Here is a 14,494-nt window from a genome sequence, read left to right as displayed (position 1 = left end):
CTGCATGCTGATTTTACAGCGGACCTTTTAAAATAAACAGTGTAACTTTTATGTTTGGTTGACTGCATTTTAGTTTGATGATGAATGGCTGAAATGTCAGGCAACGGTAGAACTAATGTTGTTTGTGTGTGCGTGAGGCGCCTGTGCAATCAGATGGATTAAATCAAATAAAGATATAAAGAAAATAAATCAAATGCATTAAGAGTGTCACAGAAACGAGCGTAGCCTTGTTGCACAGTGTTTTTTCCCCCCTTTTGTTAATCTGTTAATTATATTATAGCCTATTATATAGGCTATTTTGTGTGCTCCTATTTATTTTATTCCTTTTATAGGCTTAATTTCTGTTTTTCTCCTTTCACAGAAGCGCTGCAGGTCCATGATGTGACGATTGAATCCTCATGGTCTTGTTTACGCTGCTATTCGTGCATATAAAGCTAAAGCCCCTGTATAAACCTATGTTTTAAAAATATGTGTTTCCAGCTGCTGGGGTGAATATAAACGACCACAGAATTGCACAAGCAGAGAAAATTGATCAAAAAAATATCAATTTTACTGATAAGCTTAGGAACAATGGTTTACAGACAAAAGAGAGAATATGATGAGAATATGGTAAGTCTTTTGACTTCTGTGGCTGTGGAGGGAAATATAGAGTGTAAAAACGAGGTGTTTGTAGATCTTTAAAAAATTAAGCCACAGATTGAATGTCTTAAGTGTCTTTAAATGTCTTAAGTGCTTAAAATGTCAAGTTGCCATCTCTTAAAATCTGAAAATCTAAAAGTAATTTTTATATATGCATAGCATTTGTTCTATGCAAGTTGTTTATTCTAATTGGTTTATAATTGTTTATTATGTATGTCATCCCACATCTCCTACAAGAAATGCACATGGATATTGACACTGCAAAAATATCATAGTTGGTTAGCTAACTGTGCTAGGGATGCTAACAAAATAAAATTATAATTTTTTTATGAAGTTCAGAAGTGACAGTAAAGCCATTTAAAATATTACAGAAGATTTCTATTTCAAATAAATGCTGTTTTGACATTTATGTCCATCAAATAATCCCGAAAAAATGGTATCAATTTCCACAAAAATATTAAGCTGCACAACTGTTTTCAATACCTGAGAATGGAATACATTAAATATTTTGAAATAGAAAAGAGTTATGTTAAATTGTAGTAATATTTGACAACATCATTGTTTTACAGTATTTTTGATCAAATAGAAATGTAAAAAATTTGTTACGGATGATTGTAAAATTGGGTTGAGTGATTTGTATTGCTTGCTATGAACTGTGCACTGGCATCTGCTTTACAAGGTTTAATTTCATAACCAGCCCTGAAAATGTTGCCCAAGATAAATATTGTACCTACAACGTCATTGAATGAAGTTCGTAAGCACGTCATTGCGATTTTACTTTTTTCTGTAAATGTTTCTTATGCGTTTCTAAAATAGGAAACTGTATTTCATCGATTCTAAAGTGAATTCTCCTGTCTCCTTGTGTGTTTCCTGCTGCAGCTGTGGATGGTTTTTACTGCTTGTGTAACCCTGGTTACGCTGGATTAAGATGCGAGCAGGACATCAATGACTGTGTCAGCAACATGTGTGAAAACAACTCGACTTGTGTGGACCTCCATCTGGTAAGGACAATTAATCTTCAACTAACTATTAGTTTCCATAGACAGAAAGAACAACAGCAGTTCTTAGAATAATACATATGGGAACTACGTATAATAACCTCTAATGTGTTGTAACATCTGTTGTTATGAATTCTCCTGTCTCCTTGTGTGTTTCCTGCTGCAGCTGTGGATGGTTTTTACTGCTTGTGTAACCCTGGTTACGCTGGATTAAGATGCGAGCAGGACATCAATGACTGTGTCAGCAACATGTGTGAAAACAACTCGACTTGTGTGGACCTCCATCTGGTAAGGACAATTAATCTTCAACTAACTATTAGTTTCCATAGACAGAAAGAACAACAGCAGTTCTTAGAATAATACATATGGGAACTACGTATAATAACCTCTGTGTTGTAACATCTGTTGTTAAATGATTATTGTTCTTTGTGCAAGGCAATTAATAATATATAAATCATTCCTTGGCCCACCTGAGATATTACGTAACCGGCACAGAACAAATAATGTATAGGCCTATTGTAACCATGCTGTTTTTCTCCACACACTTCTGCAGTTATTTCAGTCTGATTATTTTTAAAACTTTAATATATTTAATAATTAAAAATATACCATGAAATATATTGTAGCTTATATTTAGATAATCATGTTTAACAGTGGAATTCTATGGGAAATCTACATTACAAAAAAATAATCTGCAAACCATTCAGAGAACGAAAACAAGCAATTTGCACTGGAAGAATATTTTTAGCACCAATGTTTTTAGTTTCCAACAAATGTAAATTCTGTTGTTTCTGTATGTGCAACAGCTTTTAATCAATAATTTTATATGTATCTGTCATTTGTAATTTGTCATTTGCAAGATTTCATGGGACTGGAGTTGAACCAAGGCTGCTGAAAAAGTGGGCAGTCACTGTTGCACTCTATTTAACCATAAACAGTAGCTGTTGATTTCTGTGTATTGCGTTGATTCATGACAGTTATGCCACTTATGAACCGAAGCATACAGTACCATGAACCGTAAGCTTACCTAAAAATTTACCACTCTGCCTTGTAAGAACTGTAATATCTGTTTGTTTTTGTTTTTTCTCCCCATTATTGTCCATGGTGTTATTGTGAACAGTTCATTGGTGCATGATAAGGAGAAAATCTTTCATCTCCACATGTAATTTTTTCCTTTTTGCTGGTGTAACTAAAGTTGTGGTGAAAAAACAATGTCTAAACCATATGTTCCATATTTTGACAATCCAATCAAACCCAGTTTCACTTGGTAATATGTCACATTACTGAAGCTGAATATGTTGTAAATGTCATTTCAAGTTGTCTTTTAAAAATTCTAACATATAACCGAGTGCAACATTATTAGTATAATTTTTCTATCACAGGCACTGTCATATCAGTCTGGACAAAAAGTCCCAAGTCTTTATTCTTTGAGTTGCAGTTTTGTTCTGTAGATTAAGCTTGTGTTACCTCACAATCTCTGAGAACAAAGAGAGGGGCAATGAGAGCAATCGGTGGCTCAGAAGCCTGTGTGACATGCAGTTGTTTGGTTCTCATCCCAAATCGGCTTTTCCTTCCCTTCAGCAAACCCACTCTAATGCAGCCAGAAAGAGAGATACCAGCCTCTGTGCTCTCATTTCACACTCTTTCACCCCTCCCCAGCCCTTTCTCTTCTTATTTATCTTACAGGCTTTCTCTTATTTTCCTCTATTTTTATTCCAGTAGCTCTCAGAACAGAACAGGAGGGCAAAAATAGTTTATCATTTATTCATGATGAATAATGCAACCCTAGGCCCCGGTTTCTGAATGAAGAATGCACTATTCATGGCATCCCTCGAAACCTAGAGGTGGGCGGATTGTAGGCTGCTGTCCTGTGGACAGAAATGCAGGCATGGATATTAGCCCTCTTGCATGCTGAGTTAATTAATGATTTGAGTAGCAATTTTGCATCAAGGAATGAGATCATCTCGGAGATGCATAGAGAGTAACCTTGACAAAAGATGATCCAATGTCTTTGCTATTGACAGATCAAGAAAATGCATTTGATTGACTAGCTTTTTGTGTTAAGGTGTCCACAACATGCATTTTTTTCTTCTCGCTATCATTAAGTTCATGCAAGACTTATGAGGTGGCTCATCATGACAGTCCATTCAAAGCCACGACACACTCGAAAGTCTAGATAAATATTTGATCTTGCTTACAAATGTAAAGGAAGAGATTTAAAAGAAATATGGAGCAATTGTCATCTGACATGTTTACGGCTTTACAAGGTTTAATTTCATAACCAGCCCTGAAAATGTTGCCCAAGATAAATATTGTACCTACAACGTCATTGAATGAAGTTCGTAAGCACGTCATTGCGATTTTACTTTTTTCTGTAAATGTTTCTTATGCGTTTCTAAAATAGGAAACTGTATTTCATCGATTCTAAAGTGAATTCTCCTGTCTCCTTGTGTGTTTCCTGCTGCAGCTGTGGATGGTTTTTACTGCTTGTGTAACCCTGGTTACGCTGGATTAAGATGCGAGCAGGACATCAATGACTGTGTCAGCAACATGTGTGAAAACAACTCGACTTGTGTGGACCTCCATCTGGTAAGGACAATTAATCTTCAACTAACTATTAGTTTCCATAGACAGAAAGAACAACAGCAGTTCTTAGAATAATACATATGGGAACTACGTATAATAACCTCTAATGTGTTGTAACATCTGTTGTTAAATGATTATTGTTCTTTGTGCAAGGCAATTAATAATATATAAATCATTCCTTGGCCCACCTGAGATATTACGTAACCGGCACAGAACAAATAATGTATAGGCCTATTGTAACCATGCTGTTTTTCTCCACACACTTCTGCAGTTATTTCAGTCTGATTATTTTTAAAACTTTAATATATTTAATAATTAAAAATATACCATGAAATATATTGTAGCTTATATTTAGATAATCATGTTTAACAGTGGAATTCTATGGGAAATCTACATTACAAAAAAATAATCTGCAAACCATTCAGAGAACGAAAACAAGCAATTTGCACTGGAAGAATATTTTTAGCACCAATGTTTTTAGTTTCCAACAAATGTAAATTCTGTTGTTTCTGTATGTGCAACAGCTTTTAATCAATAATTTTATATGTATCTGTCATTTGTAATTTGTCATTTGCAAGATTTCATGGGACTGGAGTTGAACCAAGGCTGCTGAAAAAGTGGGCAGTCACTGTTGCACTCTATTTAACCATAAACAGTAGCTGTTGATTTCTGTGTATTGCGTTGATTCATGACAGTTATGCCACTTATGAACCGAAGCATACAGTACCATGAACCGTAAGCTTACCTAAAAATTTACCACTCTGCCTTGTAAGAACTGTAATATCTGTTTGTTTTTGTTTTTTCTCCCCATTATTGTCCATGGTGTTATTGTGAACAGTTCATTGGTGCATGATAAGGAGAAAATCTTTCATCTCCACATGTAATTTTTTCCTTTTTGCTGGTGTAACTAAAGTTGTGGTGAAAAAACAATGTCTAAACCATATGTTCCATATTTTGACAATCCAATCAAACCCAGTTTCACTTGGTAATACGTCACATTACTGAAGCTGAATATGTTGTAAATGTCATTTCAAGTTGTCTTTTAAAAATTCTAACATATAACCGAGTGCAACATTATTAGTATAATTTTTCTATCACAGGCACTGTCATATCAGTCTGGACAAAAAGTCCCAAGTCTTTATTCTTTGAGTTGCAGTTTTGTTCTGTAGATTAAGCTTGTGTTACCTCACAATCTCTGAGAACAAAGAGAGGGGCAATGAGTGGCTCAGATGGCTCAGAAGCCTGTGTGACATGCAGTTGTTTGGTTCTCATCCCAAATCGGCTTTTCCTCAAACCCACTAAACCCACTCTAATGCAGCCAGAAAGAGAGATACCAGCCTCTGTGCTCTCATTTCACACTCTTTCACCCCTCCCCAGCCCTTTCTCTTCTTATTTATCTTACAGGCTTTCTCTTATTTTCCTCTATTTTTATTCCAGTAGCTCTCAGAACAGAACAGGAGGGCAAAAATAGTTTATCATTTATTCATGATGAATAATGCAACCCTAGGCCCCGGTTTCTGAATGAAGAATGCACTATTCATGGCATCCCTCGAAACCTAGAGGTGGGCGGATTGTAGGCTGCTGTCCTGTGGACAGAAATGCAGGCATGGATATTAGCCCTCTTGCATGCTGAGTTAATTAATGATTTGAGTAGCAATTTTGCATCAAGGAATGAGATCATCTCGGAGATGCATAGAGAGTAACCTTGACAAAAGATGATCCAATGTCTTTGCTATTGACAGATCAAGAAAATGCATTTGATTGACTAGCTTTTTGTGTTAAGGTGTCCACAACATGCATTTTTTTCTTCTCGCTATCATTAAGTTCATGCAAGACTTATGAGGTGGCTCATCATGACAGTCCATTCAAAGCCACGACACACTCGAAAGTCTAGATAAATATTTGATCTTGCTTACAAATGTAAAGGAAGAGATTTAAAAGAAATATGGAGCAATTGTCATCTGACATGTTTACGGCTTGCAATAAAGTTTTAGAATAGCATCAATGTGTTAATAGCCTCTATATGCTCTATAACCACTCATGCAGTAGGGTCACCACATGAGTGCTTTAAAAGATTAAAAGATTGTTCTACTGTTACAGGTATGAAATCACTGATTGGGAAATGTTTAGCTACCATGTAATTGAGCTCTTAAATTCTATGTTTCCACGTGCTGATTATATAGCAAAGGATGTGGGACGGGGAGAGAGGGCCAGCCGTGGAAAGTCACATGAGCAGTGTTGGGCAATTTACTCTGAAAATGTAATTAAATTACTGATTACTCCTTTTAAAAGTAATCACGTTACTGTTCTGATTACTTTATTTCAAAAGTAATTAGTTACATTACTAGTTACGTTACTTTTTTCTGTGGCTACATCTATGAAATTTACATGAAATCCCAGCATAAACGCTCCCGATAAATATTTGTTATTAAAGCATCAACATTCACAGAACACTGTTGTTTTTAACTAAAGCAAGCATAGGCTTCTGCGTACATGTTTGGCATGGCAGAATGCCAGCAAATAGCGCTGCTTTTATAATCTCTAAAAAGATGGCATCTCAGTTCATCGCAATCTCACAAAGCTCTTTTATAACACAATGAATATATGCATAATGAAACTTTCATAATGTCTACAATTCGTGTGTTATAATGAGAGGATTCGTGACCAGGCACATTTCAGCACTGCACTCCTGACTGGCCATTGCATTCCAGAAATCAACATTGCTCAACGCAGCTAACACGTGTTATAGCCTAAATAGAAACTCTGCCTACACTTGCGCCTGTTAATCGTTTTTTATTTTATATTAGTTCTTGTGGCTTTTGTGCAATAGATGAATAACAATTTATTTGTTTTCGACATTTTATATTTAGATATTTCTATTTTGCGTGAGTCCCGTGAATCATTTTATTCTCCCGCATCCCACACACACACACAAGTGTCTATCCACCCGCACCTGCACTCTGTTGCGTCGTGTCTCGCGGGAGAGCAGGTCTCTAATCCACTGGCACTGGACTCGACAGTGCGTGTGCTACACCCTTTTTACAATCTAGATTATAAAACACTGCATTCTGTCAGCAATGTAACGCGGCAGTAGCGTATTGTGACCTCGGCTTGTAACTATATTCTAATTACTATTTAGAAAATTACAATGCGTTAAATTACTCCGTTACTAAAAAAGTAATCAAATTACAGTAACGCGTTACTAAGTAATGCGTTACTGCCCAACACTGCACATGGGAGTGCATTACTTCCATCCAGTCAGTAAATTAGATTGACCATACTCTGTCTGTAAAAATGCAGATTCTGTCACGCTGGTTTGTCAACAGGAGTCTCCACCTGCCCAATCTGAAGGACAAACATATAGGCAACAGAGCTAGGACATGCTAATCAGATGCAAATCATCTTTCTTTGAATATTTGTGAAATTATTAAATTGATTGAATTTAGAGGCATGTGGAGAGAAGTGATGACGTGGAGACATTTTCAATGTAGTTTTGCAACTTTTTAACTGTTTTCTTTGGGTTTGCTATATGATGGAGCAAATATCTCCACTCATTTCTTTCTTTTTCTTTTCATTTCTTTTTTTTCTTTCTTTTTTTATATGATTGCACAGTGAAGGGGTCACTATTGTTTATTTAGTTTTTAGATATTTAAATATTTTTATGTATTTGTTGTGTTTTATGATAGATAGATAGATAGATAGATAGATAGATAGATAGATAGATAGATAGATAGATAGATCGATGATGGATTGATTGATTAAACACATTATATAAAGGTTAGAAATTTATCTGCATTTCAGTGAGTGAAATAAGTATTTGATCCCCTATTAACCAGCAAGAATTCTGGCTCCCACAGATTGGTTATGTGCCCATGTGGAATAATAAATAATAAACCTACCATAAAAATTACAGACCCTTCATTTCTTTGTAAGTAGGCAAAACGTACAAAATCAGCAGGGGATGAAATATTTTCCCCACTGTAGATAGATAGATAGATAGATAACTAATATATTTATTTATTATTTTATTTTTCAGCATAAATGGCCATAATTTAGTTTATGACCATTTCCAAACCCGTTTTGCTACCTGTAAGACCCCCATGTAAAGATTTTGCATTTGATGATACAAAGCTGTGCTGCATTAATTAGGCTAGCGAGCGACAGGTTTGCTTTTGTGTTAAATAGCTTTTAATCTGCTTTATTCTTCATTAGTAGCTACTTCGCAATGTTTTCATGGTGTAATGAACTATTTTCTCAGAAGATCAATGACAATTTGATTCCTCCTGAGACAGTATATGAGCCCTTTAACATAGATTTACAAAGAGTTTGGTATTATATACCGTTTATTCATTTGGCTGACACCTTTATCCGAATCATCTTACATTTCACACGTTCCCTGGGAATTAATCGATCATGGCATCAGTGGAGCTATAGGAACAAGACCTTGAGCCAATTACATAATTCCTCACTCTTTTCACTTCACATCTCAGCAGTGTTAAACAACCTCAAGACAACACTCTGTTTTATATCCCCATAGCACCTTTTTCTGAACTTGTCTTTGTTGAAGGGGCTGTTACAACATTCCCTTGAGCATAATGGTGTTGTGAAGTGTGCGTAATGGCCCGATGTCCTCTGTGTTCTCTTAAGACATAACAAATCACTCCATTTGTACACCACAGTCCATGTGTCCTCTGCTCATCTATTTGCTATATTCACTCCATCTTTTTTAAATTGTCAATATCCTTGATATAGTATCTTCCTTAACCCTAGACAATTGGCAATCCAATTTCCTCAGACATTTTTCACACGTTGTAGACTTTGAATCTCAATTAACATTTAATGAGGAAAAAAAATTAACTTAAATGATTTTAGCAAATGGCTGCAATATAACAAAGAGTGAAAAATTTAAGGGGGTCTGAATACTTTCCGTACCCACTGTATATAGGTAGCTGATTTTTATAGTAATAGTACAAATTTGTTTTATTTTATATTTATTAATTATTTATTGTGAGTATCAGTTTGTACTAGAGTATATAATTTACTAAATAATATATACGATAGCAAACACTGCAATAAAATGTGACCAAATTAAGGACTTCAATAATACAAAAGGCTGTTTTATGTGTAGTTGTTTCATAATCGAGTTATAAATGTGCTGGCTTGCTCATTTCCAGCAATGGTTTTATAGTTTAAAAATTAATATGGTTCTATCTTTTGACTTTCAGTTCAGTAATAGTTTAAGATAATGTATAATATAAAACTATTTTTAAGTTAAGGTGACTACTTCAGCAATCTTATTACTTTAAGATAATGTATAATATAAAACTATTTTTAAGTTAAGGTGACTACTTCAGCAATCTTATTACTTATTGTTACAATTATTGATTGTTATTTTGAAATATTTACAGTATAAGCAAATGGTTCTTGGAATTCCAATTAACTTTTTTGACCATTTTTTTTTTCATGTGATCTGTTTGCAGTTACTCATGTTTAGTGATTAATTTTGACAGCCCATTTGACATATTTACTCAGTTGTACACATTATTAAGTACTTATTTAATAATATTGCATGTATTCTGCCATAATTTTTAGTATACTATTTCACTGTACTTTAGTATGTGGTATTACAGAACTACTTCAAAATATTCATCTTATTTTATGAATAGTTCTTGCTATTCATAGTTATTTAAAATCATTACTGTCACGCTCACTCTGGGAAGGAACGAGGAGACAAGGCGTAAACGAACACAACAGTCTTTTAATCCAACATCCAAGGGAATACACAGGGCAGACAGGAGCACAGGTAACACCAGGGCTGACGTACAATCTCGGACAAAGACAGACAGCACAGACTCGAACTTAAATGCAAGGGATAATTAACAAACACAGGTGAACTGAATGACCAATTAAACTAAACGAGGACAGGAAAAAGACCATATAAGGAACACCAGGAACAAAGACAGGGGCAAAACACAACTAAACAGGTCAATAATCCTGACAATTACATTATTTTAACATATATAAATTATTTTTTCATTGTAGTCTTTCCGAGCAGCAACTTACCGCACTATTATGCATAAATTCATCTTGCATATAATAGTTTCTAAATCATTCTATCACAATTATCTCTTTCCAAAAAGAAGTTTTCTTGTGCAACTTCATGTGGAGACAGGAGCAAGCTTTCGAAATCCTTCTCACAGATTGCAGTTTACTTCCTGGCAGTGTTTACGTAGTTATTTATTTACTTCTGTTAAAATAAAAATACCCCGCACAACCCTGGGTTTCTCGGGAGAGCTATGATCCCAGCTGATGATTTAGCAGCCTAAATAAGATTATACTATCCTTAGCCAGGGGTGAAAAACAGAAGTCTTCTGGAGGCATCTGATCTATCACACCATGTCTGCATAGCTTCTTCTGTCTTATGAATAAGGCCTGCGGTGCTCAAATTACATTAGGCAGAGCTTAACACTGTGTCTGCATCTGGATGAAGCACAGATTAGCATGCACTCCAGGATAAACCCTCAGGGCAGCCATGATGAAGAACTCTAACCATGCCTTGACTGTGCAAACCTGCGCTCATTTCCTTTGCATGGGATGAGATTGAATAAACCTTTGCCATGCAAAATAACAGACAACAAACCACCCGCAGTGATTCATTTTCATAATGAAAACTTTAATGACAAAGTGGATGGGAGAGTCGCAGTAAAGGAAAGGACAGCACTTCTGAAGAAAAGAAGAAGATGCATTTACATTGTATCTCGTATTTGAGCATTAAGTAGAGAGCGCAAATTCATTCATTTCAAGTGCCGTTCATTTCAGAGCATGGGGTGTAATTCTGAATATTTCTCTTTGAAATGTGTGGCTCATGCAGATTTCTTTAGTAATTTATGCCAAAATTTAATAGTTTGCATGCCTTTAAAGACATGCCTGAATATCTGATGTGCAGTGGTGGGTGGTAGAGAGAGTGCATTTGCATAGCAGTGGTTGCTCTTCTGTAAAGATAACAACTTTGAAAACCATGCTAAATACATCTGGAGTTAATACCAGGTGGGTTGAGAGTTGAAGCTGCCCACAGATTGCCCTCAGTGCAAATTATAATATAAACCTCAACTACATGCCTTGTGTGTATGCTTTTGTTTGTTTTGTTTTTGTTTGTTTTTTCCCCCCAGACTAAGAGAAAGGAATTGGAAGGTACATATAGATTTAGGCCCAATCCCAATTCTACCCCTTAGCCCTTCCCCTTTCCCCTACCCCTCCGTTTTGCGCGTTCACGTGAAGGGGTAGGGGTGTCTCAATTCTCTTTTGGTTGGAGGGGTAGGGGTAGGGGTAGGGGAAGGGCCAGACAGCCCTTCAACCTCCTCGTGGTTCGGGGGATGAGGAACAGGACCTGGCTGCCTCAGATGTGCCTCTAGAGCAAAGAGAGCATCAGCGACCTCCAGTCTGCCTCCATCTGCACACCATCAACGAACAGGACGGTCCACATCACGCTAATAACACGGACCCCCAGAGTTGAGCACAACCGGTTCCAGCAGAGACTTACTTTAGACTGCTGTCTCCCTTTACTTTCTTGAGATGCATCAGTTTGTACTGTCAGCAATGTCACTTTGGGTGTACTTTTTGTGTGTGTGTGTGTGTGTGTGCGCGTTTTTGTGACAAATGAGGACATTAGTTTGTATAATGACAAAGGTATGACATAGGTATTACAAGGAGAAGGTGACTTTTCAGGACATTACCCCATGTCCCCACTTTTCAAAACGCTTATAAATCACACAGAATGGAGTGTATTGAAAATCTGAAATAGCACAAAGTTTCCTGTAAGGGGTAGGTTTAGGGGTAGGGTTGGTGTAGGGCAATAGAATATACGGTCTGTACAGTATAAAAACCATTACGCCTATGGGATGTCCCCACTTTTCACAAAAACAAACCTGTGTGTGTGTGTGTCAGTCAGTAAGCAGCGCATTAATATAGAACGATAGTTAAAGGCTCTAATGCTCACCAGCATAGGTGTGTGTATTGCAGGAGCTAGACGACGTATGATGATGTGTGACGGCATAGCAGTGGTGTCCCAATTCTTAGGGGAATATTTTCACCCCTACCCCTTGACACTCTGTTTCAAGGGACAAGGGGAAGGGGTAGGCGGAGGGGAAGGGGTATAAAATAGAATTGGGATTGGGCCTTACTCGTTTTCTTGTTTCATGCTTCAAGAAGTGTCATCTGTTATTATTTTTAAATTCAAATATATTAGGACATTTTTGAAAAAATTTGGACAAACGTTGAAAACAGTTGTGTTGTCTAATTTTGTGGAAAAATAAATTTTTCATGATTCTTTGCATAGAAAATTCACAGGAACATCATTTATTTGAAATAGAAATATTGTGTAATGTTATAAATGTAACTTTTGATCAATTTAAAAGTATTTTTGAATAAAAGTACACTAAAAATTATGGGTTATAAACAACCATTTCTGGGTTATTTGGCAACCCAGCGCTGAGTAAATATTGGACAGAACACATGCTGAGTTATTTTGACATTACATTAACCCATTTGCTGGGTTGTTTTTTGACAGTGCTGGGTCAGTCAACCTGATATTGAAGGTTTTTCATTTTAAATAATGAAAATGCACTCTAAAATCTTTGTTATATATTCATATACAATAATATTTTATCCAATGGCAAGTCAGTCTTTTACAATCATGAAATACTCAAAAACATTTAGTAAATGTTTTAGGACGTGACAGGAGCAGCAACAGCAGTCATTGGGAATCTGTGGGAAGAAAACCGGTATTAGTAAGCTGTTCCAGTTAATGAAATGACAATCATGCATGATTGAAAAGTTACATCAAAATCAGCTTCACCTCGTGCCATCTCATGTCAGCCATTTAAGTTTGGATTTCAACCCGTCAAACGACCACAGATCGCTAGCGCACTAGATCAATAGCACTCAGTTGTAGTCAATGGTGCATACGGAAACTTTATTACATATAACGTGTAGCATCGTGTTTCAGCCCTGGTCGTGCATTTATTTGGTAGGAGGTGAAATTTCCATGGTGGTGCCGGTGCGTTGTTCGCTTTGAGTGTACACTCTAAAAAATGCTGGGTTAAATACAACCCAGTGCTGGGTAAAATAGGGACAAACCCAGCAATTGGGTTGTTTTGACCCAGCAGTTGGGTTAAATGTTTAACCCAAACTTCTGGGTAGTAACCCAACCGCTGGGTCAAAACAACCCAATTGCTGGGTTTGTCCCTATTTTACCCAGCACTGGGTTGTATTTAACCCAGCATTTTTTAGAGTGTAGGTCTGGTGTAGGCTAGCATTCCTAGCAGATGTTATCTGCGACGTACATGTAATCAAAAAAGATGAAATGTGAGCTAACCTTAATTTCATTCAGGATGTTTCCCCTAAGGAAGTTTTCTCTCAGGACAGAACACAAATGACCGCTGACAAACGTAACCAGTTTTAACTGGCTTGGCACAGTTTACCCAACATTGGGTTACACTGACCCAGCACTGGGTACACTCTAAAAAATGCAGGGTTGTTTCAACCCAACTTTGGGTCAAATATGGACTAACCCAAACGTTGGGTTAAATTTTTACATTAAATTTTTAACCCAAAAGTTGGGTTAGTCCATATTTGACCCAAAGTTGGGTTGAAACAACCCTGCATTTTTTAGAGTGTAGGTATGTGAGGGGGTTCATCATTTGCATTGACAGTAAAAATGACCCAGCAGCTGAGTTACAAAAAAACTACCCAGCACCTGGGAAAAAATATTAAAAATAATAGAATTTTGGATTAATTATTTCTTTAACACCACAGTGCTTTGCTATACTGTCATCTCTTACTCTGTTCTATTACTGTGAATGTTTTAATGAAGACATTTTCAGGTGTGTCGAGTGATTGGTGACAGAATATGCTGTATTTATCTAGGTCAAGGCAAAGGTTAGATGAAAGTGTTACACCGTTGTCTATTATCTGATCATTTGCTGTCTTCATTTGCATTACAGAGTTACGAGTGCCTCTGTCTACCCGGCTGGGAGGGGGAGTTCTGTCAATGGGAGACCGATGAATGTTCATCAAACCCCTGTAAAAACAATGCCACCTGTACAGACCTCCTCAACGCTTACAGGTGGGTTGCAAAAACACAGCTTGACGGAGCAAAAAAGATCTGGATGACTAGAGGCTAGAGATGGGTCGCATGGTCGACTAGTTTTTCCAACAACCTTCCTGCTGATTAATGAGGTTGTTCAGTTTATGTATATTTATTAATCACTAAA

At 36.6% G+C, this 14,494-nt stretch overlaps 1 protein-coding gene across 1 annotated transcript in view; it reads left to right on the top strand.

Annotated features, from left to right (window-relative positions):
• The window catches only part of eys (eyes shut homolog), a 213,990-nt gene that overhangs the window by 73,772 nt on the left and 125,724 nt on the right, over nucleotides 1-14,494 (top strand). Inside the window, exons 19-20 of the mRNA XM_016548212.1 lie at nucleotides 1,519-1,640; nucleotides 14,225-14,346. Coding sequence (XP_016403698.1) covers nucleotides 1,519-1,640; nucleotides 14,225-14,346 — 244 coding nt within the window. The remainder of the gene's footprint in view (nucleotides 1-1,518; nucleotides 1,641-14,224; nucleotides 14,347-14,494) is intronic.

This window comes from Sinocyclocheilus rhinocerous, unplaced genomic scaffold (assembly GCF_001515625.1).
Source record: "Sinocyclocheilus rhinocerous isolate Xijiao unplaced genomic scaffold, SAMN03320098_v1.1 scaffold1214, whole genome shotgun sequence".
Classification (NCBI taxonomy): Eukaryota; Metazoa; Chordata; class Actinopteri; order Cypriniformes; family Cyprinidae; genus Sinocyclocheilus; species Sinocyclocheilus rhinocerous.
Note: the sequence above shows the minus strand (reverse complement) of the source record. Positions and strands in the feature narration are given on the sequence as shown.